Source organism: Meriones unguiculatus, chromosome 1 (genome assembly GCF_030254825.1).
Source record: "Meriones unguiculatus strain TT.TT164.6M chromosome 1, Bangor_MerUng_6.1, whole genome shotgun sequence".
Classification (NCBI taxonomy): Eukaryota; Metazoa; Chordata; class Mammalia; order Rodentia; family Muridae; genus Meriones; species Meriones unguiculatus.
Window position 1 is genome coordinate 155,760,627 of NC_083349.1, and position 26,786 is coordinate 155,787,412.

A 26,786-nucleotide genomic window follows, 5' to 3' on the forward strand; every position below is an offset into this window, starting at 1 on the left:
TTCTGTGGACTCCCCGTCTGGAACTGTAATTCCAAATGAATGCCTTCCTAGATGTTGCTTCCGTCGTGGCAACAAAACCGAACTACTACAGGGTCTTTTAGTGTCATGCTGTTGCCAGGGAAAAGCCTCAGTGGAGTTGTTAGGAAGACTTCCTGAGGAAGACCTTCTGAGCAGGTTAACTTTAGGCCGCGGGGCTGTGGCTTCCCCAGCTATGGGCTCTGGGGGTCCTGACCACTTCAGGTAAGACTTTAGACAATTTTCTCGGCTTCTCTCTGTGTGTGTGTTTACCTCTACAATATAGGGAATATATGTGAATGTGGCCTTCCCTGACATGAGATTCTACCTGTCCTTAGCAGAACCTCCCAGATGAAAAGATGAAGATAAACATGGGATAGAGACATCGTATGCAAAATGCTGATAATGCCTACCTTACAAGGTTGCTATTATGGTAAAGGGATTACAGAAATGAAGTCATTTGCAGTGGATGAGCAATGAATCATAGGGAAGAAAAATAGCAATCATGTCATGGTTCACGTGAAAGGGGAAAAGGAGGTTTGGGACAGGGAAAGCAACTTTACAATCTCAAACTGTGTATGTAGACACTTTGTTTTCAAGGAATCTCACAGAGACCTACAGTGGCATTTAGGTTTAAATTGGAGCCTGGCATCATCCATCCACCAGCATGAGGGCCTGTGCTGAGTCTTCCTACTTGCTAAGTAGGAAGGGGGTGCCTAAGCTGAGAATATTTCTTTCTCCTCCTCTTTCTCCTCTTCCTTCTCCTCATCCTTCCCCTCCTCTTTCCCTTAAACATCTCAGCTTCTCCTCTAATTCCCCTCCCCTCCCTTTTCACCCTCCCTAGTCGTCATTGGACTGAATTGGTTCAGAGAGTGAGGGCCTGGCTGAGCCTTCTCTGGCCTGTGGGTGGCTCTTACTGTTCCAGCCACATCAACAAAGCCTGGAGAAGCCGGGGCGTCCTTACACAGCCCTGTTCAGGGTGAGAATGTTCTTCCAAGGAGGCAAAGTAGCTCTTGTCCTGACCATGACTTACTGCTGGGATCATTCGCATCTTCACTTATATCTTCTGAGTTTAAGTTTTGTTTTGTGTATGAGTGTGTGTGTGTAGGTCACAAGCTGACATGAAATGTCTTCATCAATTACTTTTTGTTGAGACTTTGCCTTTTACTTATTCCGGAGCTCACAAGTAGCGGTAACACTGAGTGGCTAGCGAGTCTTACTCACTTCGGTTTTTCTCCGGACTTCTGCTTCTATCTCCTGTCTGCAAATAGATTTCTTTAACTTCCCCATAAACCCAACATGTACGGGCTTGGTAAGACTGAATAGCTCCAATTCTCAAGACCCTCCCTACATGCTTCTGCTCTGTCTTCAGCAGGAGGAGAGGAAGGGCACTGGGCAAGAACATGGCTACTTAGTTCACCCTTCAACATAGGATCTGGGGGTCATGCAGGAAGGCAGCATGTAATGTTTGAGGCATTCTTAACCCTAAAGCTAATAGTGTGTGTGTGTGTGTGTGTGTGTGTGTACATGTATGCCTGTACATATGAAGGACAGACCACAATCTTGGGTTTTGTTCTCTGAGCATATCTTTTTTTTTTTTTTTGAGATATACTCTATGACTAACCTGGAACTTACCAGGCAAGCTGGACCAGCTGGCCAGCAAACCCACGGGATCCAGCAACTGCTGGCCCCTCAGCAACTGCTGGCCCCTCAGACAAACCTGTGTCACTATGCTTGAAATTGTCTTCTTCTTTTTTTTTTTTTTTCAGGTGGGTTCCAGGAATTGAATCAGGTCTTTGTAGTCCTAAAGCAAGCACTGTCCCAATTGATCCATGCCCCCAGCAGGTCAGAGGCTAATTTTTTGTTGTGGGAAATCCAGTGTAGCTGTTGATGTGTTTGAGACGACTGGCTGAGTTCTGTAAGGTCACTGAGGATTCTGCTCCAGGGCCAAGGACTCAACAGTGATGAAGTGGAGTATTTTTTTCTTTTTCTTTCTTTGGTCTTTGAGCTAAGGGCTCAAGGATCAGTTTTGCTGCAGATTGCGCAATTTTCTGAACACTAGTATCTCAAAGGGAATAATTATCTTATTAAATCAAAACAGTTACACAAGATAATTAGTTACATTCCACTTTGCTCCAAAGTAAAATATTAAATGAAGTTAAAATTATGCTAGTCTGAGTCTTCCACAGACTTGAGTTTCCTTGAGCCATATGGAGTGATTCTATGGAGTGATGGAAGAAAGGCCTCCAAGAGACCTTGGGCACTCAGTGACTGGCAGCATCCTTGGGACCCTCACATGCCCTCTGCTTTGCTTCCTTGGATGACCCAGTATTTTCTTCTGAGGGCTTCTGCTCAGTGCCCAGACAAATACTAAGTAACTACAGACAGTTTAGCATAGTTTCTTTGGAATGAAGGCAGCCGTATTTTTTAATGTATGAGTAAGAACGACAAAGATAATGCAAGAACAGTAAGCGAATGGTTTTGTGAAGGATTTGTTTGTTTGTTTGTTTGTTTGTTTTTCAAGACAGGCTTTCTCCGTGTAGCCTTGGCTGTCCTAGGCTCGCTTTGTAGACCAGGCTGGCCTTGAACTCATGGAGATCCATCTGCCTCTGCCTCCTCAAGTGGGGGGTTTTATTTTTATATTTTAAATTTAACTTGATGAAAATCAGAGCTTTCCGTTTTATGGTCTCATGAAACAAGGCTTGAATTGGGACACAATGGGAAGAGAGGCTCTCTAAATATACACCCCAGGCTTAGCTGGGAACCAGGCAGCAGAGACAACAGCCCTCATTAGGTGGAAGGCTAGGCATTCTGTGTGTTGGTGAGGAGACAGGCCTGTCCTAGAGGAAGGCAGCACACCAGAAGCTTCAGGTCTAGCCTATATTTCCTGTAGCTTTGGGATCAGATGCCTGAGATACTATATTGTGTGGGCCGTCCTTTGGGCTAGTTTTGTTTTCTCCTCTTGGTTGAATTCCTACAAAGTCTGCTATTTTTAAGTAACACACCTGATGGGTCTATTTCTTCTCCAGGACATCTGTCTGTACAAGTTTGTGTTTGTGAGTGTGTGGGGGACCAGAGGTGGACACTGAGTGTCTTTGGCACTTGCTCTCCACTCTCCTTTTTATGTGAGACAAGGTTTCTTGACTTGGAGCTCAGCAATTTAAGCAAGCTTGGCTGGCAGCAAGCCAGGGAATAAGGATGACAACAGAAGTTAATGAAATAGGTAAGGAGATCCCTAAGTCACCTTTGGTCAGGACAGCCCAGAGAGAAGGACAAGTAAAAGAAGTGTCTTATAGTTAGCTGGGACCATAAATGCTAGCTACAAGTCCTTTCATCAGATCATTCACAATCCCTAAGTTCAGCTAGTTCGAGGGCACAAGCCAGGCTTCTGCAATTATAGTCACTATATGATTTTAGAGAAGTGTCATCCTTGCACATGGAGACCCAGATTCTCAGGAGTGGTTTCTTTCCATTCATTCCCCCTCAGCCAGCCCCTACGACCACTAGTCCACTAGCTCTATATAAATTTGCTCATTTAAAAAAAATTTATACAAGTGGAATCTTATACTATCTGGCCTATTGCATCTGTCTTTCTTTGATCTAGTATTATATTTTCATTCATGTTATAGCTCATGTCAGTATTTCAGGCCCTTTCATGGATGAACACTTTTCCATTACACAGAATTTTTTAATCAGTTGGTTGGAATTTTCTTGATGATGGTTTATCTACATAAATAATTTGACTATAATTATTATTTGTTTGTTTTCACTTTATTTTTACTTATGTGTATGTGTGTGTTTCTACCTGCTTGTCTATATGTGTGCTGCTTACATGCAGGTACTTGAGGAGGCCAAGGGGGTGTAATGTCTCTTGAAACTTGAGATACAAGTGGTTGTGAACTACCTGATATAGGTCAGAAGTGGGTGCTAGAAACCGTGATGCAACAGCAGCAGGTGCTCTTAACTGAGCCATCTCTCCAGCCTCAGTTTCCTCTTTTTAAGGGAAAATCTCCTGTTGTGCTGTGCTGGCCTTAACTTTATGATCTTCTTGCTCCAGCTTCCAGAGTTCTAGCACCGTAAGTGCAGCTCACTCACACTCTGGTGGAAGGTCTTACGTATGTATGTATGTCTTTATTCCTTTGTTGTCAGAGTTCTGCGTATATTTTGGACAAGTCTCTTATTAGACTTATGACTTGCAAATGTTTTTATTATCTTACACACCTTTTCGTTTTTTAATTTTCTGTGTATCTGTCTGTGTGTGTGGTGTATGTGTTTGTGTGTATGAGTTTGGACGTGTGGGAGCACAGGTGCACAAGCACACATATGAACGCATGTGTGGGGGGCCCAAGGTTGATGCTAGGTGCCTTTCTCCATGCTTTCCACTTTATATATTGGGTCAGGGCTGCTCACTGAACCTGGAACTTGTTATTCTGGCTAATGTGGTTGGCCAGTTTGCCCCAGGCATTCTCTGTCTCTGTCTTCCAAGCACCGGGATTATAGGTTGATTGCTACAACCACCCAGCTTTTACATGGCATCTGGGGATCTGAACTCTGGTCCTCACGCTTGAGTAACAAGCACTTCAACACTGAGATACTTCCCCAGTCTTTTTAAAAACTTTCTTGATGTCACTAATTACAGTATAAGATCTTTAAATTTTGATAGAGTCTTGAGTATTATTGTTTTGGCTGTTGTATTTAGGTTTATGATCCATTTTCAATTTTTTATCTAAAATTCCGTATTTAAAAGAACTGTACAAGATAAAATTTAGAATATTACCTTAACAGATATGGCTCAGACTCTAACTGAGTTCCCCAAGATCAGACTAATACTGATGCTAGGATTGGTACACAAACATAACACCAAATCCACATATACATTTATCATGCTGCAGGCCCACTGAACATTGCTGGCCATAAAACCTCAGTTATTTTCAGGGTATACCCACAGTCTGTGACTTGGTAAGATGGAGATGTTAGGATTTTTTTTTTCAGTTAAATAAATATGCTTACTTTACTCATGAAAGCAAAAAAGTTCAAGTTCCAAAAAAAAAAAGAATAAAAATTCAAACATGAACATACATTATTTGAATAATATTTCACTATAATCAGATATAAAAATTATAGAAAACATGTGGGTGTTTTTACAAGAAAATAATAAGGATTGAATTTATATGACTCAGAGATTTCCTATACATGCTATTAACATAAGACTTTGTATTCTTCTAATTCTGTCTGGGCTTTTTTTTTTTTCTAAACTTTTATTAGTTACATTTTATTCACTTTGTATCCCCCCATAAACTCCTCCCTCCTCCCCTCCTAATTTCACCTTTCCTCCCCCTTCTTCACAATGCCCCTCCCCAAGTCCACTGGTAGGGAGGTCCCCTCTCCTTCCTTCTGATCTTAGTCTATCAAATCTCATCAGGAGTGGCTGCATTGTCATCTTCTGTGGCCTGGTGATCAAAGAGCAGGCCAATCAGTTTTTGTCAGAGGCAGTTCCTCTTCCCATTACTATGGGACCCACTTGGACACTGAACTGCCATGGGCTACATCTGTGCAGGGGTTCTAGGCTATCTCCATGCCTGGTACTTGGTTGGAGTATGAGTCTCTGGAAAGACCACTGTGTTCAAATTTTCTGGTTCTGTTGCTCTCCTTGTGGGGTTCCCGTCCTTTACACATCTTATCATTTCCCACTTCTTTCATAAGATTCCATGCACTCTGCCCAACAGTTGGCCATAAGTCTCAGCATCTGCTTTGATAGTCTGCAGGGCAGTGTCTTTCAGAGGCCCTCTGTGGTAGACACAGACTAACAGAATGGATGCGTAAACAAGACCCAGCAATCTGTTGCTTACAAGAAACACACCTAAGTCACAAAGATAGATGTTAGGATTTTATCCAAAGAAGTATTCACTTAGGAATTATTATTTCATTAATGTTTATATTAGAAAAAAAAAGAAAATAATTTGACAGATATTTTATGAGGTTGGAGTTGTTAAAAAGATATGTACTTAAGGTGAAAACACATATCAGAAGACCAAATATCCTCTTAAGACATGGTCTTCCCCATGTTTGGATATAATCTAGAACCCCTGTTCGATGTAGCCCATGTAACCCACTTCAGTATCCAAGTGGGTTTCCCTAGTAAAGGGAACAGGAACTATTTATGACATGAACTCAAGGACTGGCTCCTTTAACTCTCCCCGCCCCTGAGGGAGGAACAGCCTTGCTAAGCCACAGAGGAGGACATTGCAGCCAGTCCTAAAGATACCTGATAAGCTAGGGTCAGATGAAAGGGGAGGTGGACCTCTCCTAGCAGTGGACTTGGAAAGAGACAGGGAGGAGATGAGGGAGGGAGGGTGGGATTGGGAGGGAATCAGGGAGGGGGCTACAACTGGCATACAAAGTAAGTAACCTGTGATTAATATTAAAAAAATTTAAAAAGACATGGTCTTCCTTCATTAAATGGTGCTACTCAAACTATTAAAGCACACCTTTCCCAGGATGAGCCAGTCTCATCCACCTCAAAGGACTGGCTTATTCCAGTTGCTTCAGGACCTCAAGAAGCTCATCTGTCCTGCAGGTTGAAGCAGCTCAAATGGAGGAGAAATGAAAAGTCACCAGCTGAGGGAGACAGAAAAACAAGAGGAGGAGAAAAAGAAGGGCCACGTTGCTTAGACAGTGACTCATCTCAGCACTCCGAGTTCTAAATGACAGTGGGAGGTGATGGCTTCTGGGAGTTTTCTGCTGCACAGTTTCAAAGCCCATCCCTTTGGCTGATGTAACTGTCCTTTTGCTCTAGATTTGGTGACTTAACAAGTATTGGTCTGGAGACTGAGAAGTCCTTGTGGTTTGCACAATTTTCTTGTCTATATTCCTGCATAGCAGAGAGAAGGGGAGGAGGGGAACAGGAGAGGAAGATAGGGGGTGTCTGTTCTTATGTGGGTTCTAATCCCACTAATCAGGCTTCCATGCCATCCATAAGCCAAGGAGTACCCAGGGTTTTGGAAGGGAGAGGTGAAGTAGGAATGGGTTTTCTAGTCTGTAGATAACTCATCTCAGCCTGTGCCCTCTACGAAATGAACAAACAAAAAGGAAATTGTCAAGTCTGGAAATTACTAGATAAGCAGAGTCAAAGGAAAGTAAGACTGGCTTGTCCACAGGGAGATATCTTTCAAGGAGTCCTTCCAGTGCTGAATACTCTTGTCAAGGCCTGGTCTCCTTCATAAGTCACTCTCGTCTTATAAAAACACCAACGCTCTCAACTCAGTTCCTGTGGATAAGGGAATCGAGGCTAGGAGGAAACACAGTGTCTGAGGTCAGACTGGATAAGTGGCAACTCTGACTATAATAGCTCACACAGAGCCTTTCCTGGGTCCAGGCATTCCTGGGAGGGCCTGCCATGTGCGCACATGGTTTCAAGGCTGCCCACATAGTCTTGGATAAGCAAGTAGGGGACTCATCCCTAGAAAAAGGTTAGTTCTTCCTCCCTCAGCAGTTGTTAGTTGCCTGTAGTTCTTTGTTTTGGTTTGGGCCGCTTGTGAGATTTCCCTCTTCCATGTTGGCTAGCAGGACTATTGATTGGTTTACCCCCTTGGCAGCTTGCACGGCTCCCTTTGACCCTCTGGAAGCTAGACCTTAGGAAGGAGGGTTAATGGTAAGAGCCAGTTCCAGTCTTCCAAATCCTGTGTCGTAAGCGTGTGGTATCATCAGCAATAGGGATTGACCATCAGCCTCTGGGAGGCAACCCAGGACAACAGCAACAGCCCATGCTGCTATGAGAGTCTTTTGGACTATCCTCACCAGCAACTTGAAAAGTGGCTCCTCATGTCTAATGGAGGTTTTGTTAGTCTATGGTTCTTGTAGGGCACATTGTCAGCCGTGTGTGTGTGTGTGTGTGTGTGTGTGTATTTATACACTACATATAAAATAGTATGAGTCCTTAAGGCTTTTCTAACAACCTCAGTGTTGTTTGTTTCTTCTCTCTCCATGTCTTTCTCTATTGATCTCCTCCCTGCTCCATAATTAAAGCCCCACCCCTGCTTCTCCCACTCCCCCTTTCCATCCCTTACATTCTGATATTCCCTCTCTGTCGGAGTCTCGGCCCACTGTAGGCAATCCCACCTCTGAGCAGGTAGGAAAGCAGACTAAGGAAGCAGCAGAGAGCAGGCCACCAAACTGTGCTCCTCCATGGCCTCCGCTTCATTCCTTTGCCTCCAGGTTCCTGCTTTGAGTCCTGCCCTGACCTCCCTCATGATGGACTGACTGTAAGTTGTAAGATGAGGCAAATGCTTTCCTCCGGAAGGGGCTTTTGATGGTAGCAATGGGAAGCAAACTAAGAAAATACGCAATCGTAATGTATGCCTCAGTTTCTTAATTTGTGAACCCTTGTCTATATGGTCATTTTGAGCCTTAAACAGATGGATATATTTAACTCACTAAGACAGGCCTCCCTTAAAATAAATGTTATCCATCCGCAGTATTATTGATTGCTATTATCCCATTTTTATAGATTTTCAAGATCTAAACTTTAATTCTAAAGCCCTTTGGTTTTCTCAAAAAGTGCCTTTTCTTACTTTTCTGTTGGTAGATGTCTTCAAGGCTCTTAACTATTTTGAATGCTTAGTTTTAAAAAATTACCTGTATTTATTTGTTTGGTGTGTGTTTGTGCACACCAAGTGCGCCATGGCTCATGTGGAAATCAGACAACACCTTGTTGCTCCTCTAGCATACACATCTCGGGAACTGAACTCAGCTCATCAGGCTTGGCAGCACTAACCTTTGCCCATGGAGTCATCTCCCTGATCCCAGAGCTAAACTTTATAGTCTTATTTTTCAAATAATGAAAGAGCGAACAATAAAAATACAAAAAAAAAAAAAAGATACAGAAAAGGATCAAGGGACATTTGAAAAAAACATTTGACAGTTTGCTCAACAAAAGGAGCAAGGCAATGGATGGACTCATTCCTGAGTCAGGAAAATAAGCGCGATTTTTTTTTTCTTTTGATGTTGGTAGACATTTATTTTCTAGAAAAATCACAAAAGCCTTGGAGCTCAGCTCCGTGGGGAGCCATCCAGCCATCTTATTTTCATTACTTCTGGAGAAGTTTATGATGCTGTTTCCTGAATTGTAAACATGAGTGAACAGATGGCACGGGAGAGAGGCTATACACACTCATTTCTACGACTGCAAATTGGCCCCTCAAAGAGGCTGCTTTTGTCTGAGCTGGCTCTGCGACCTTACCCAAACTGTGGAAATAAAAAGATGCTATTTGTATTCCATCCATGACTTGAAAGGATTTTAATGTAGCCCATATTAAAAGGCATTCCTTTAGGTAATGAAATTAGAGTAGGAAAAAAAAAAACAGATAGGAAGGAAACTCTCACCAGTTCCTGGGAATAGCCTGTCTAATGTAATTAGCATATCATCTTGTTCTAAAGTTCCGGGAAGCCCGGGAAGAAAGGCAGTCCCATTATCAGAAAGAACGACATATTGCGTGCCTTTTCAGAGGGTAGAGTGGAGGAAGCATTGGGCTCCTGGTGTGTGATGCTGTCTGCAGCATTTTCCAGCCGTTTTCCAGAGGAGGCTCTACCCCTGCACGTGGGGCTAGAGCACAGCAGTCAATCAAAGACAGAAATAAAGGGAAAGGAGCATCAGATCTGCATGAGCCGTTTAGTAGGCATGTTTCCTATTTCATTTTGACTGAAGGGAACTGATCAATAGTTCTGCTATGATCAGAACCAGCCTGTGTTCTTGTGACAGGAACGGCTGCATCTATAGGAATAGAAGGTAGCTAAATAGTTTCCCCGCCCACCTCTTCCCGTAAAAGAGGTTTGTTGCTATTACGTATTTATTTGCCTTGAGCAAAGATGAAGCTGGCATTTACAGAATGGTTACCTCTAGCTTTGGCTCTATGATCCTTACTATGTTGAAATCTTGAACAAAATTATTAGAAAAGAAAAAAGGAAGAAAAACAAATAAGGCCAAAAGGAAAGAAGAGTGGCTTTGGATATGTAATTCAGTGTTTGCCACGCAACCTTTGTCTTTTTCTTTAATATTTAGGAAACATAAAGGAAGACATAATGCTATCTATGGACTTTTATGCAGGCAAGTTCTCACTGTGTTGCCCTGCCTGGTCTGGAACTTGCTGTAGAGACTGTGTTGGCTTTGGCCTCACGGAGATCTGCTTGCCACTGCTCTGAGTGCTGGGGTTAAAAGGTGTGTACTACTGAATTCAGCTAGGAGGCTTCTTTTTATGTGAGTGATTTCTAAATCACTTTCGTATTTTTAAATTTATGTATTTTTATTCACTTTGCATCCTAGTTGTTGTCCCATCCCGCCTCACCTCCCAGTTCCACCCTCCCTTCTCAACCCTGTTCCTCAGAAAAGGGGAGCCCCCTTTCTTGTCCACCCCAGCTCATCAAGATGCATCAGGACTGAGTGTGTCCTCTTTCCCTGTGGCCTGGTAAGGCAATCTCACCAGGGGAAAGTGATTCAAAAAGCTTGCAGAAAAGTTCCCTTCAGACGCATTCCCCACATCAAACTTTACTTGAGTAGCTGCAGAGAAATATGAGGGTGGAGGTCAGACCTGGGGAGAGCCGGGTGAAAGGACTAAAGGCCTGTAGAGAAAAGAGAAACTGAGGGTGGGGCCATCTCTTTGACAAGCTGGAGACCCAAGTAAGGGTAGGCTTCTGGGAGGATATGAGGGGGACTTAAGCAGAGACTCCTAGTAGCAGAGGCCATAGAGATGGAGGAGGACAGCCTCTAACTAGACTAGTCTCGCAGTAGAAAAAGGGGAATACCAACCCACCTACAAAAACTTCAACTCAAATTTTACCCTGCCTACAAGATGTGCATGGATACAGATAGAGCAGAGATTTAGGGAATGCCCAACCAATGCCTGACCCAGCCAAAGACCCACCCTATGGGAGAGTGCCAACCCCTGACACTATGAATGATATTCTGCTAAGTGTGCACACAGAAGCCTATAACTTTTGTAATTTTAAAATTGTACTTTATTTGTTAGAGTAGTTTTAAGTTTGTAGAATATAGAGTAGTAGAAACAGTTTTTAATTAGCCCTCTCACTCTTGTGAATATAAACATGTTTTTGTTTTTGTCCCAGGTGTGGGATGTGGGATGATTCAGATGGACCATAGCAGCAGACTATTTGCCTCATGTGGGCTCTGAGAGGAGCTCTTTGCCAGCTGCAGATAGTTTAAATCTAAGGACTCTGGAGAGAGAGAGAATAAATGCCAGAGCCCAGAGAGTGTAGAGCTTAGAGAAAGAACAAGGCTGCTCCTGCTTCCCCCTTGCTGTTCCTGCTTGCTGTTGTGAGACAAGAAGATGGAGATCTCCTGAAACAAGCATTGGACTGGCTCCAAGGAACCCGATGACCCTGACCAGCAGGAAGCAGCTAAGAGAACTATGCCTCCTCTCTCACTAACCCTTTTTCTCTCCTACCTGGTGTTGGAAGAGATTGGAGTGGAGTAGGGGGAAAAAGATATAAAAAAATGTAAATAAAAGTTTTTTAAAGTATGCCAACATTACCCCATTTCCCACAATGTCTTGTAGCTCAGCACATTCAATAAATGTTGATACCTTATTAATTCAAGGACATAATTTACTGACTTTTAGTTTTTCTGAATATGTTTGCCATTCCAGAACCCTCTGTGAGACACACTGGATTCCCTCACTGGGTTTCTCTGGGCTGTAATGATCCCTCAAATTTTCTGATGAGCAGTATAAAGTCTTACATGGGAATTGAACTGAACAGGAATTGGTTGGGTGCATTAGGAGAAAAGTCAGTGGAGAACAGATTCTGGGCTGATGAAATCTCCTTTCCCCACCAAGGCACAGGCTGTGCACAGTAGAGGTCTCTGTTTTTCTCTCAGTTTGACTCAGGTTCCTAATTCTTGAGAGGGAGAAGACCCAGGAAAGGGTCACTTTTATCAAATCATGAAAGGGGACATGCTCTCCACATGGCCTATCATGGTGGCTACTGAGCTAGGTCCTTGAGTAGAGTAGGATTCGGTTTCTTCACAATGACAGGGCTTCTTCCAACAATTCCCAGCACCAGCACTCTCTAGAAGGCACACACAGTCCACATATTGAACTTGGGAACTTCGGTATCTACATACATCATTTGGAATTTTTTTCATTTTTAAAATTCATCTAGAGTTTTATATAGGTATATAATAAAACATGATCCTATAGGTTCCTAGCTTGCTCTCCACTTCTCCCATATACACCAGTACTTCTTTTTTTTTTTTTAATTTTATTTTTCTTTTTAGTTACATTTTGTTAACTCTGTGTCCCCGATGTATCCCGTTCCCTAATTCCCTCCCCAACCCCACACTCCCTCCCTGGTCTCCTCCCTGCCCCTTTCCAAGTCCACTGATAGGGGAGGACCTCCTCCCCTTTCATTTGACCCTGTTTTATCAGGTATCTTCAGGGCTGGCTGTAGAGTCCTCCTCTGTGACCTAACAGGACTGCTCCTCCCCTGGAGGGGGTGGGGGGAGTCAAGGAGCCTGACCTTGAGATCCTGTTAGAAATAGTCCTTGTTTCCCTTACTTTGGAAAACTATTTGGTTACTGAGCTACCACAGGCCACATCCGAGCAGAAGTTCTAGGTTATATCCATACATGGTCCTTGGTTGAACACCAATACTTCTTAATTTCATGACTTCCTTTGCTGATAACCCAATAGTCCCACTAGTGCTTCCTATGTGCATAGGTGTAGGGCCACCCACAGGGGCACAGGGACCCTCTCAGTGGCCGTACCCTCAGAGAAGAATGTATTTTCCTTCCCCAGCAGCTTTCAACTGCCAATAGCTCCTCAGTAAATGGTGTGTGCTCATATTTTCTGCTCTATCTCTGCTGGGGTTTCGGCTGGACTGATATTGATCTTATGTAGGCAGTCACAGGTAGCGTGAGTTTATGAGTGCAATAGGCATGCTCAGAAGAGAGCATCTCACCACATTCCTCCCCACTCTCCAGCTCTTCCCATCTTTCTTCCCCATCTTCAATGTCCTCGAGCTTCGGCAGAGGGGAGGGGGTTTGCTGACAGAGACATCCCATTTCGGGCTGAACATTCAAGTCTTCTTTCTGCATCGGAGCAGCTTTGTGTTTCTATGCTTACTGCAACCTGTTCCTAAAAGCAGCATCTCTGACCCAAGATAAGAACAGCCAGTGCTGGACCCTGACTGCCATAGTACTTACTCGGTAGGCAAGAAGAGGGGCAATAGTGGCATGACTGTAATGGAATAAATGACTGCCTTCTGATAGGACTTAAAGCCTGTTACACAGAAGGGTGTTTGATGTCCAGTACTGTTACCCTGATCAAAAGCCCATGGCTGGGGTGGTCCTAGGCACTAAAGTAGAACCAGCTACTGTTATTTTGCTAAGTGTTGTTAAGTTGCCTTCTAAGTACTGTTGTTTATACCCATCATTTGCAATTCTTTGGCAAAAGAGATTTATCTTTTGATTCTTGTTTCTTCACTCATTTATTTATGTAAGTAAAAACTCATGGGCATTTATTTATTTTTCAGGGTGGATTGTAGTCTAATTCCATTTTATTTGCTCCTTAACTTCTCTTAGCGTTGGTCATTGGGGATTTTTTTTGGTTGTTTACTATGTCCAGTTGGAATGTTCCTGTCAATTTAGGATTTTTGTTGGGTACCTTTTTTACTCCTTGGTGCTGAAAGGTGTCCCAGGAGCCTCTGGATATTTTCCACCAAGGTCCAAAGTCAGCCATGCCCCCAGGGAGAATGGCAGGATTAGAGCTGTACTAATTAATTTTTATTGCCAACGTGACGAAATCTAGTGTTACCTGACAAACAGTCTTAATTGAGGAATTGGGCAGCTCAGATAGGCCTATGGCCAAGTCTTGTCTATTGATGTGGGAGGGCCCAGCCCACTGTGGGCAGCACCATCCCTAGGCAGGTGGGTCTAGGCTGTCTAAGAATAATAGGTGAGCAGGCCAGTGGGCAAGCCAGTAAGCAGTGTTCCTTCACTGTTTCTGCTTCAAGTCCCTTCTTCCCTTTCCTTTTTTTGGCTTCTCTGGATGACAGGGTGTGACCAGTAAGCTGAGTAAATAAACTCTTTTTTTCCCAAGTTGCTTTGCTCGTGGTATTTATCACAATAACAAAAAAAAAAATAAACTAGAACCAACACAGATTATGAAACTCACCCAAGCTTCCAGTCTTCACTGGAGATAGACTCACCTTAAGAAAAAGAGTTTGTTTCTACTCATGATTTTTTATTTGCTTATTTTTAAAGTACAATGGATATTTCTGAAGAAATACCAAGTAAGCAGCATGGGCTCCAGACATCGCTATTATAAACTTCCAGGCACAGTTATGAGAATCATGAGATTATAAACATTCAAACTTGCTGGATGGCATACTATGGAGGAGAAGAAACACCATGAAAGTATCAAAAAAGATTTCAGAGAGCCCTTGGCAAATTCACCTGGATGTGCCCTTTCTCAGTGAAGGAAGGTCCCTGTAGGAGTCTGAGTTGTTGAAGCAGGAAGAGGCCCCTGTGGTAATGACAGGGGTCCTGGCAGAGATTCTGTAACTCAAGCTGGAGGGACTGGGGTCTCCATAGGAAGCTGTCTTTGTAAGATTTCAGGTCTCCTGTACATAGTTGTTAGTCCTGGACAGCTAACAGAAACCCCCAGAGGCATTCTAGAAATAATTCAGTGAATTAAGGACACTTTAGACAGAAGGTTAGACATTTGAATCAGCCTGGGGCTTGTTACAGAAGTCATAAGTGAAAGCCCTCAGACATTTTGGAAGCAGAATAGTACCTGGAAAAGATATTAGAACTACATGCCGGGCTGTAAGTATAAAGCATGTTTTTCCTGTGATTAAAAGTCATTGCTGCTCATATCCTGTGGCTAGGAGGGAAAATTATTTGCTAATCAGAATGAACCACTGGGGTTTGCCAGCCAGGACTCTGTTCTTCACCGACTTCTTTTCTTCAAGCACTTCCCCAGGGCAATGACCTAAGGAACTCCTATTCTCTCACTTCAATTTCATTTCCTTCCAACAGTTTATTGCCTTATTAAATGTCTTCCTTTTCAAAAGTTTACTAGACATGTTCTGTCACTCTTTCTAGCACACGAAGCTTTCCATCTTCTGCATATTCAGAGTCCTCACTTGAAAGGTAGAATCACAGATAAAGGTAACTCATCACTATTATCATTACAGCTTTTCTATTTTATTTTCTTCCAGGAATATATCTCATAGACATAAGATCAGATATGTTAACATTTTTTATGAGTCTCACAATTCCTAAGAGCTTATGCAAAGCTCTGCAAGTATATTGTTTAATTTATACATAATAAATGTTACCAGTTCTGCTTTTTACCTCTAGGGATGGTCAGTGATGGGTCTTCGTGAATAACAGCATCTATTACTGTTATGGTTCCACCAGGAGATGAGAACCAAGTCATGTGTTTTCATAAGAATAATAACAACAACAGTTACCTAATTAGGTATAAAGACGTGTTGATTAGTTAATTAAACAGTCAAGAGAAAACAATTACAAACCACAGAACTTTCATCTGCTGCCCTCAAAGGTTCAGGGAACACTGCAGAAATGGAGGTAGTAAGATTGCAGGAGTGAGAGCTGGAGTGGACTTCTGTGACATGGTGTCTTCTGGAGGTCACACACTGTTGTACTTATGGACTCTCAGCAGCTGTGGTTACCTGTTTATGACCTGAACATTGTCAAGCCAGCAAGCCTTCTAGCGATGAGCTGCCCCACTCCCCAGCTGAGGAGCTACTGGTAGTTGCTGCTGATGGAGTCTCAGTGTTTTCAGGGTTATGGCCCTGAGCAGGTTGATGATGCCCCAGTGGATGGCTTCCCACTCACATGCATTTGGAAAGCACTAATTTTGTACTCTGTGATTTATTAAAAAAAAAAAAAAGAAGAAGAAGAAGAAGAGGATATGAAATTGCAGGAGGCCAGAGGGCTCTGGAATAAGTTGGAGGGGGAATGTCAGTGTGGGTATGATCAAAATGCACTATATGTATGTATGAAATTCTCTGATAACAATGACAACAATAATGAAAGAATCATAGAAACACCTGAAGAGTTTAAGTTAGCCTGAATATAATTCCATTTTGAAATAAAGATCTTGACAGGGAACTGAATTCAGGTACCAGGAAATATCACAGAATGTACACCTGGCAGAAAACAAAGTTAACTCTCCTAGCAACAGCCTCCAGGAAATATAACAGAATAATGCTTCATAGAAAATAGACACAAACTCCCTGGCAATAATCAAAGGGAATCAGTTGAGAATCGGGTGGGAAAATTCTCCCCAATGTTTCAGATATGGTTTAGAAAAATAGCCATTGTCATTATATGCCTTAGCCATTGTGATTGTGTGCCTCAGAAAAGGTCACCCCGCCCTGCTAAACTTCACCCAATTGTGTAACGCCAAGGTTTGTGCCCCCCTGCTTGCTGCCAGGGAAACACCCTGCTCACAGACTTTCCCTTTAAAAATCCTGGTCACTCAGAGTTCAGGGTCCCACTTCTCTACTGCTGTGTCAGTGAGACTTGGGTCCCGAGTTCGATCGCTCTCATAATAAAGCTCTCTTGCTATTGCATCGAGTTGCCTCCTGGTGGTCTCTGAGGATCCAGTGAACCTGGCATTACACACCAAGTTCAGAAAGCATCTCTCATGCTGGTCTGGCAAAACAAAAGAAAGAAGGTAAAATGTCCAACAGTGAGCAACTTCATTGGGAGTCCTACCTAGGTTGAGGTGACAGGATGGAGCTAGACTCTCCTGGCTTACCTATGCATAAATGACTCAGGATGTGAGACCCAGTGTTGTGAGGAAGGGACACAGCCCCAGAATAAGGTTGATGGAGTCTCTGGGGATCACAATAATGATGCCCCTATGAACATGAGGTATCTGTTGTTTCTGGCAGGGAAGAGAAGCCTAGGGGTGATGTTGGTGGGAATCTGAGCAACGTGGTCAGATTGGGCAGCTCTCTGACCTTGAGCTACTTACAAACTCTCTTATAGAATCAGTTTTCCAGGCATACATGAGGCTGCTGCTCCTTATTTGACATTTCTGGTTGAGAACAGAGAGTGACAGTTTTCCGAATTGCTTGGCAAAGGGACACAGGCCCCTCTCACAGTGTTGCTGATGAATGCACGGAGATTTTAATCACTGGTTGCTCAGGTCACAGTGATTTTATTCCCAAAGGACATTTGGCACAGCCTGGAGTATTAATGGTCACCACGTTTCGAGAGCAGCAATACAAAACAATCCTGCCAGATGCTGCTGAATCCTTGGATGCTACTGAATATCATACAGTGCCCAGAGCAGCAAATGGTTGTATGACTCCAAGTATTAGCAGTGCTTGCATTATATAGCCCTGACTTGAGCCGGCCATGGCTCATCTCTATAATCCAAGAACTCAGAGGCCAAGGCAGGAAGAGGAAAAGTGGTGGAGAGAACAGAATAACCTTTTCTCCCTCATTAGCTCTGCCTAGGGTGAGAGGCTTAAACCAACCACTAGGGACACCTGAGTTAATTTTTCCAATTTCTGTGACAAAATGCTGAAAAGAAAAACATCAGTGACGAGGGTTTATTTTTGCTCACGGTTTCAGTCATTCATCCTGGGGTGGATTTGGCGATGGCAACAGATGGCTTACTGGTTCTCACAGGAGAAAACCAAGAGCTCAGGTCAGCACTGGAGACAGATATAACTAGACCTAAGACACCATATGACTGGTCAGTTCTGCTAGAGAAAAAAGTTCCACTAAACTGGGAACCATTGACATTTCTATCCCTAAGTTTCCTACTTGCATGATGTCAACTGGTTTTGAATCAGTCTTGCAACAGGCAGGAGTCTCTACTTAGATCACATTTTTTTCCATTTTCTTAGAAATTATAACAAGACATCCATATCACCATCTTCAAATTGTCCTGTGGGCTTTTGTGAGTACATATGTAAACATTTGCTCTGAATGGCTAATGGTATAATTTTCTCTCTTAGATTTTTAACTCCAAGAAAAAGAGCATTTGGAATATAGTCTTTTTTTTTTTTTTTTTTGGTCATTTTCTTCCAAGTCATGTTAATGTTACCAAATCAGCCCAAGAAAACAGAACAGAACAACAAAACAATGAGCAAGTTTTCCCGGTGCCCAATAGTTTATGGAGATCTTTCTGGAGAAGGGCCTCACATCCTCCGTGGAGCTAGTCTTTTTCTGTAACTGTGTGCCTTGCTGAGTTCTCTGTTCTCTCCCTTTACATGTAAGCTGCTGTTTCCCTGGCTACCTGTCCTCACAGCAAGATGAAAGACGTGTCAGAGACCAGGTATCACTTACATTGGTGGCTTTTAACAAGAGAGGCAGAGAGTTTTTCTTCTGCGACTTTACCCCTGCATTCATAATTACGAGGCTAAAATGAAAGTGGCAAGACCCCTTTGTATCCGGCAGACGCATGCTCTCTCCCAGTTACACAAGAGACACAAAGAGCTCTATTGCGTGGGTAACAAAGAGTCTCCTATCATTAGCAATAAACCACCTTATTACTCTGTTTTAATTAGCCCTCTAATTACTTTCAGCTGCTACTAATGAGCTTCAACTGTGGTAAGAAACATCCTTAAGTAACTGCATAGAAAACTACTTTTTAGCTCAATGGAGAGGGTATAATAACAGGTTCATAGGGACTTGTGGTCAGTGGAAGAGGTATGCTAGGATGTTCATGGGGACTTTTCCCTGTGGAGAGTTAATTATACTGCACCTCATCAAATAATCACCCTTATTCTACATGTTGATTAAACTTGTTCGTGAGTTTTCACTACTCAGGGTTGAGAGGTCCTCAGACTACAGCTCAGTTTAATTTCATGTAGCTCACATAAACCTGGGGAGGTAAATTTTATCCGCTATCACATTTCAAAATGTTTTTAAAAATTATTTTTATTTCATTATTGTATGTGTATGAGTGTTTGGCCTGCATGTGGGTCTGTCTACCACATGTGTGCAGTGCTTGAGGAGGCCAGAAGAAGGCATCGGATCCCTTGGAACTGGAATTATAGATGTTCGTGAGCCACGCTGTGGGTGCTGAGGAATTCTGAGAGAACCCAAGTGCTCTTGACTGCTGTGTGTGTTTGTGGGGGGAGGGGGGCAGCGGCGAGGAGATCAGAGCACACCTTGGTGGAATCAGTTCTCTCCTTCCAGCACAGGCATCCTGTGGACTGAACTGAGGCACCAGGCCTGCCAGCGTGCACCTTTACTCCCCAAATGATCCCGTGGGCCCTTGAGGCACATCATTTTCTTGGTGTATGAGGTCCTTAGCTCACACATTCTGATCATTCCGACGATTCTCTGCTGATTTGGTGGAGTATGAAGCACTGTGGGAACCTTCCTTCCTTCCATGTCCTTCGTTGGCTCCTTGCTGAGAGCGTTCTGTGTTTGGTCAGTTCGTCATGTCACAGAGCAGCGGAAACATGTCAGTAGTGTCTGTTCTTACAAGATAAAGCCTAGGTCTCTCAGCATGACTTTCCAAGCCCTCTTGCAGAGTCCATTTCTTATCTCTGGTGCCCCCCCCACCCCCCGCAACATTCACAAACAGTGTCAAGGCGTGGACTTTTGATCTTTGCATGACAGCTGCTTAACTTCCCTCTGTCCTGTACGTATATGAAGCCACTGTGATTATGGCTGAAGATTATCCTCCTGATTCCAAATATATGCGTCTGCACCATCGCTCAAAGACCCCCTTTGTATGATCTCTGTAGGGTGCTGGTAACTATTTCATGACTGGATCTCCAGCAAAAAGGCAAGTTGATTTATAGTGCTGAACAAATACTTGCAGTGTGGCTGTGTTTGTGGAGAGGATGTAGAAGGCAGAGTGGGACAGAAATGAGTCACTGTTCAAAGGTGTCTCCACCAGACACAATGACCTCATAGTGCAGATAATGGTGTAATAGAATATGAAGGTGTTTCCACCATCAGGTACCATAAACAGCCTTAGCGTGGATAATGACATGATGAAATAGTTTAGAGATGAGTGATGAGCACCTGTTACTTTTATTTTAATAGAGCTTATTTAATTTAATTTAATTTTATTTAATTTAATTTGGCTTAAACAAAGGCTTTGTTTGATAACTGGCTGAATGTTTGACAATGTGCATTTGTGTATGATTACCAGCCACCCAGGGCCCCCAGAACAACATCCTCCTCTGAACGGACAATGTGTCTATATAACTTCGGTTTTGGTTTTGGTTGTTTTACATTTTCCCCAAACATCTTGAACTTACTTGTAGCTAAAGCTGATCTAGAATGCCTGGCCTCCTGATCTCTACTTTGAAGAGTTGGGATTATATATATCATGCCACCTTGGCTAAACATGCCTGTGTTTTTTCTGTGTACTATTCCATCCTCAGCTGTGGCTTTCAATGATGGGTGAATGTAAATATGGCCACAAGTATATTCTCAGCCCTGATTCTATCTGACAGAATTTTCTGTCTATCCTGACAAGATATCTTCTGAATACAGGTATTCTTGTTAGAAGTTCAGCCAAATGGCACCAAAAGGAAACAAAAACATACTTTTAGATAAAATTGTTTCTGTGAATAAGCTGAAAAAGCAAGACAGTCATAACATGACTAGGTGGAGAGCAAGAGGTTTTTATGGAGAGTGATGGCAAGAGCCCGCCTGGGGAGCTGTGGAAGGGATACTTGGTTCTTAGATATATCATTTTTCAGACATCCATTAATGTAGGGGGGAGGTAAATTTAAACTTCTGTATAGACTCTAGAACCAAGGAGAGAGTCAGGACTCAGAATATAGTCATGGATCGTTCTACACGCACATATTTAAAGTCACAGGGGAGGATGAAATATTATACAGACAGAACAAAGGTAGACTCAGCATAGGGACGTAACACCTATAATCCAAACACTTCAAGGTAAAGAAAGGAAAGCCAGGCACTCAGGGCCAACCTTGGCTACCAGTGAGTTCGAGTTCAGCCTCAGTTAACATTAAACCCAGTTTTTAAAATGAGGAAAGAGCCCTAAGATATACCCTTTAAAAATATCGTGAAGAATATTAATATTCTATACTACTTTACATTCTCATGTGCCTGTCTTTCCCCAGTCAATCCTCTCCCTTTCAACCTCAATGACAGAAGCCTCATGGGACACACAGTAGCAGCTTACCATTGCAGGTTTTTACTGGACTCCAAAAGCAGAGAGAAGACTGCTGAGACCTCTTTGTATAAAGTAGTACCAGAGTGGAAACCTTGGCCCCTGCGGCACACAGGACAGTGCAGTTGCCTCCTGGGCAGCATGCTGGTGTGATAGCAGATCATGAATAGCTAGGTCCACTCTGAAGGCATTCCCACCCCCATACTGGAGCCCTCTGCCTCCAGCTACCCTCCAGGGAGGCAGAGAGAATGCTGACAGAGCCGTGTGTGAAGAGAGAGCAGCCCCCAGCTTCAGCACAGGTCCGGGGCAGGGCCAGGATGGCTGGCGCTCTAGTCTCTACTAGTCAGGGTTCTGGAGAGGCTGGATCCACTGGGAATCCTAGGAAATGTCAAGTTGAGGGTATTTTAAGGAGGATAAAACAAAGGCTTCCCCGGAGAATAAATATCTCTTAAATCTGAGAAGGAAAAGAGTGGCTAACAAAATCAGGAGGCAGCAAGCTTGTGGCCTGCATTATTCAGGACAGCATTCCCTTCAAGTGACCTCATCAGCTCACTTCTCAGGCTGGCAATTTGTCTTGTTAATTGTAGACTCATGTGTCTAGAGCAAGAACACGTCCTGCATTTATAAGCACACCCAACTTCTTCCCACAGACTGACATACAAGTTTAAGCTTACAAGGAAATGAATGTAATTTGCTCAGCTTTCCCTCCAAGGACAGGCAAAGATGGCATGTTCTGCTATTCCTGTGACCTGTCATCCCTCCAGATTCTTCACAGTCACTGCTCTGAGCTGTGGATGATGCTGCCTTTTCTTTCTTTTCTTTGAGCAGAAGAGAATTCCTGCACAGCCGAAGAACCTGTCAGAGCTTGCTTGCTCTTCAAATCAGTTCTTCACATTTCAGCCCTCCATCTTTCCAGTCTATTTCCTCTTCCCTTTAGCTTTCCATTAAGGCAACAGGGTGTCTGAGGCAATCAGCTTGTAATGAGCAAAGATTTATTTTGACTCACAGTTTTGAACACCCTGACCTAAGATCAAAAGCCCCCCATTATTTCCGTCTTTGCAGAGGTAGCGTATTGTGGCAGAGCTGAGCTTCTCACATCATGAGTCAGAAAGCAAAGGAGAGCAAAGAAACCAGGATCCTAGCAACCCCGTTAAGGACATGACCCCATTAGAAATAGTCCCTGTTCCCCTCACTTTGGGAAACCAATTGGTTACTGAGCTACCACAGGCTACATCTGAGTGGAGGTTCTAGGTTATATCCATACATGGTCCTTGGTTGAATGTCAGTCTCAGAAAAGACCCTGTGCCCAGATATATTTGGTCCTTGTGGAGCTCCTATCCTTTCCCCATCAGACTAACTCCCCTTCTTTCTTATGATTCCCTGTACTCTGCCAAAGGTTTGGTCATGAGTCTTTTCTTTGAAAACACTGCTAGTTAGAGTCTTTCAGATGCGCTCAGTAGACTCCTGTCATACGTTCAATGCATATCCCATCTGTCTTTCTAAATGAGGATTGATCATCTTACCCATGGTCTCCCCACCCCCGAAGGGAGGAGCAGTCCTGTTAGGCCACAGAGGAGGGCTTTGCAGCCAGTCCTGATAAAACAGGATCAGATGAATGGGGAGGAGGTCCCCCCATCAGTGGACTTGGAAAGAGGCATGGTGGAGATGAGGGAGGGAGGGAGGGACTGGGAGGGAATGAGGGATCGGGACATGGCTGGGATACAGAGTTAATAAAATGTAACTGATAAAAAAAAAGAAAAAAGAAAAAAGAAAAAAGGACATGACCCCATGACCCTCTCACTAAGTCCAGCCTGCTGTAGCTTCTGTCAGCTTCAAGGGGTGTCAAAACACACTAGGCCCTGAGCTTTTAGGATGTGACCATCTTCAAGTCATCATATGGCTTCAGGGGAAGAAGCTCCTGGATGCTTTGTTTTGAAATTTTCTCACTGTGAACTGTTTTGACCCCTTTAAGAAAGATCTTGTTTTGAATCAATGGGTCAGTCTCAACCCATCAAGCACTGCTGCAGACATGTCTCCCAGTTCATTCTGCTCCAGGGCCAATAGAGGGAAAGACTATAAGAGTGAGAGGGTGCTGGACAAGGAAGAAGAGAGTGAGTGAGACCCTGGAGGGCTTCGAGGAGGAGAGAGAAAGCCCATGAGGTTGGGCCGTAAGAAGGGATTACTGAGTTTGTAGGACAGTGCCCTTGGGATTCCCGACAGACAAAAAAATTCAAGAGAAAATACAGGTGTGGATGAGAGGGGACAGCTGAAGTAGAACTGAGCTAGAAGTTAGCAACAGAGGAAACCATAGCCTGAACTGGGGATCCATGGGGCTGCACACCTTGATCAAGGAGCCACCTATGAGGACCAGAAGCGAGAGCTGAGGCCTTGTCAGGGGTCTTTAGCCATCTAGTTGTTTACGGCCTTAAAACAGCCAGCGATTTTCAGGTGGCCCATCCTACTGCCCTGGTCATCAACTTCCTATTAGAATATAAGTAAGCAACCAAAGATTATTTGCTCCAGTCTAGAGGCTTGAAGTCTAAGGTCAAGGCAGCAACAGACATTTTGATTGAATGCGTGTGAGTGTCTGGGTGTGTACATGTGTGTAAGTGGGAGGGCAGAAGTTGGTGCTGGGTATCTTCCTCAGTTTCTCTCCTCCTTGTTTTTGAGCCTGGGTCTCTCACTGAATCTGAGGTTCCTTGATTGGCTACACTAGGCAGCCAGTGACATCTGTGCATCTTCTGTCTCTGCCTCCCCAGCGCTTGGGTTAAAGGTGCACACCACCATGTCTGGATTTTTGCAGAAATTACTGAGACTTTTCTCTTGTTCCTGTATAGGCCTCTTCATGAGATTGCCCTCTTATTGTTCTCAGATGTTATCAAGACTACAATGTATTTTCAAAACTGCTTCATCCCTCTGTGCCTCCTGTAGGCACAGAGAGTTCACATCCTGCCTGGCACCTGAAGCCCTTATTCTTTTCTGTTTTAGTTCTTGGGATAGATGTAGTTGTACTTTTTGTGGTTTTAATTTAAATCTTCTGGGAATTCATACAGTTTCACTTTTCATATATTTAGTGAGCCTCTGGAAATCATCTTATAAAAACCACCCAGTTTCCTTTTTTAAAACATTGAGGTGTCTTTTTCTTAGTGATTTATAAGACTCCTTCATGTTTTGGGACATGACTCTTTCGTTGGATACAATGATTGACAATATTTTTTCTAGTAAATATATGCTTTTGTTTTCTTAATTAAAAAATATCATGAAGGAGCAGCATTCTTAAATTTTAGATACCCTCATAGTAAGCCTTCTCTTGTATGATTGGTGCTTTTGGATGTATTATTTTAGAAACCTGACTATCATGAAGCCATGGACATACTTTTTTGTATTTTATTTTTATTAATCACAGGTTATTCACTTTGTATCCCCCCTGAAGCTCCCTCCCTCCTCCCCTCCCAATCCCACTCTCCCTTCCCCTTTTCCACCTATTCCCCTCCCCAAGTCCACTGATAGGGGAGGTCCTCCTTCTCTTCCATCTGATCCTAGTCTATCAGGTCTCATCCACGAGTGGCTGCATTGTCTTCCTCTGTGGCCTGGTTAGGCTGCTCTCCCTCAGGGGGAGGTGATCAAAGAGCAGGCCAATCAGTTCATGTCAGAAACAGTCCCTATTCCCATTACTATGGAACCCACTTGGATACTGAACTTCCATGGGCTACATCTGTGCAGGGGTTCTAGTTTATCTCCATCAATGGTCCTTAGTTGGAATATCAGTCTCAGAAAAGACTCCTGTGCCCAGATTTTTTGGTTCTGTTGCTCTACTTGTAGAGCTCCTGATGGACATACTTTTTATCATTTTAACTTTGACAACTAAGGCTTTGATTCATACGAGTTAACTTTTCATATAGTATAAAGAATCTATAAAGGCTACTTAAAAAAGAAGAACATGTAGTTACTCCAGCAAAATCTTTCCCCAAATTACAGTAGTGGTCGCTGCATAAGTATAGATAATTTGTGGGTGTTCTGTCCATTACACTGGCCCTGTTTTCTATTCTTAATAAACTTCTAATATCAGAGTATCAAAAATTTGCACATCAAGTTCAACCTTTCTCTATCTTTTAATTTATTCAAAATATGTCTGTCAATCTTAGAACGTGCATTTCCACAGATATTTTAAAATAACCTTTTTAATTACCATGGAAACATTTTATTGATGCTACATTGAATGTATGGATCAATTAATAAATAAATGACATCTTGACAATATTGAATTTTCTAATCTATGATCATATTATAACCCTCTAGTCATTTAAGAATAAAGATTTTCTCAGTGTTATATTGCACATCTTTGCTGGGCTTATCATCAGTTATTTGGAAAATATTACAAGTGACATATACTTTATTTTTGATTAGTTATCGAACATAAAAGAACAATTTGTGTATACAGTCCTTGTCTTTGATGGTCATGCTGAAATCAACGTTTAATTTAAATAATCTGTGAAAATGAGAGCTTTGCGTCTTCCTCCCTGATGTCTTATGTTTATATCTGTGTCTGGTCACACTGGCTAGTACCACCAAGTCCAGGGTAAATAGGTAACCTCCCTCCACCCCTGCAACCCTCATTATGAATGTGTGTTTGGAATGAAAACGTTGTACAGATTTCTAAAAGGTCCTCTTAGTAGGGTTAATATTAGATAACTTTGTCAAATGAATCATTTACTCTTGAGAAGGCAGTCAGTGTCTGGTAGTACAGTTTTAAAAATGAAAATTGAAAATCGTTTCTTTTTTGGGAAGTACAACTTGGGATTAAATTGTCTCTTTAAATAGCTTGACAAGGAAGAAGCAGCGAGAGTGAGCCCCCTCACCCCCCGCCGTGCGCTGCTGTATCCCTGCGTGCAGAGCCAAACTCCAGTGCCTAAATCCCTCACCGCTGCCATGGCCAAAAGAAAGGCTGGAGGGGATGCTAGAGATAAAACCAAGGTGAAGGAAGAGCCACAAAGAAGATCTGGAAGGTTGTCTGCTAAACCTGCTCCTCCAAAGCCAGAGCCCAAGCCTAAAAAGGCCTCTGCAAAGAAGGGCGAGAAGGTACCCCAGGGAAGAGGGGAAAGCTGATGCCAGTTAGGATGCAAATAAATATGCAGTAAATGGAGATGCCAGAACAGACCAGGCACAGAAAGCTGAAGGTGCTGGAGATGCCAAGTGACGTGTATGTATTTTTGTGTGTTTCTGGTGCCTGTACAGTTTGAAATACTAAAATGCTATCCAAGTTTTATAAAAATGCAGAATTTTGTTTTATTTATTTATTTTTTTTAAGCTATGATGTTAGCACACAGAACACTTCATTATTTGCGGGAAAGAACATGTGTCACTAACAAAATGTCTCCCAAGGTGGATTGATGATGGAAAACATTTTTCCCTGATAATTTTAAAGAGTCTCTTGGCTCCCAGAAGGGATGTCACGGTGTTGACATATGTGGTCACCATGGCACAAAATGTCTTGTGGTATGGGAAAACTAAATTCATTTTTTATCCTTCCCCACTGTACTGTCAACATCGACTTAACTCCCTTAAAACCAGAGCCCTTTTGGAACCTGACCTCCAAAATTGGCT

The 26,786-nt window shown here is 43.0% G+C and overlaps 1 protein-coding gene across 1 annotated transcript; it reads left to right on the plus strand.

The window, feature by feature from the left end:
• LOC110547557 (non-histone chromosomal protein HMG-17-like) lies at nucleotides 1-26,439 on the plus strand. The gene is given in 3 exon segments (XM_060376929.1): nucleotides 1-240; nucleotides 26,004-26,275; nucleotides 26,277-26,439. Coding segments are annotated over 2 exon segments (267 nt in total). The 5' UTR covers nucleotides 1-240; nucleotides 26,004-26,111; the 3' UTR covers nucleotides 26,380-26,439.
• Nucleotides 26,440-26,786: the final 347 nt, after the last annotated feature.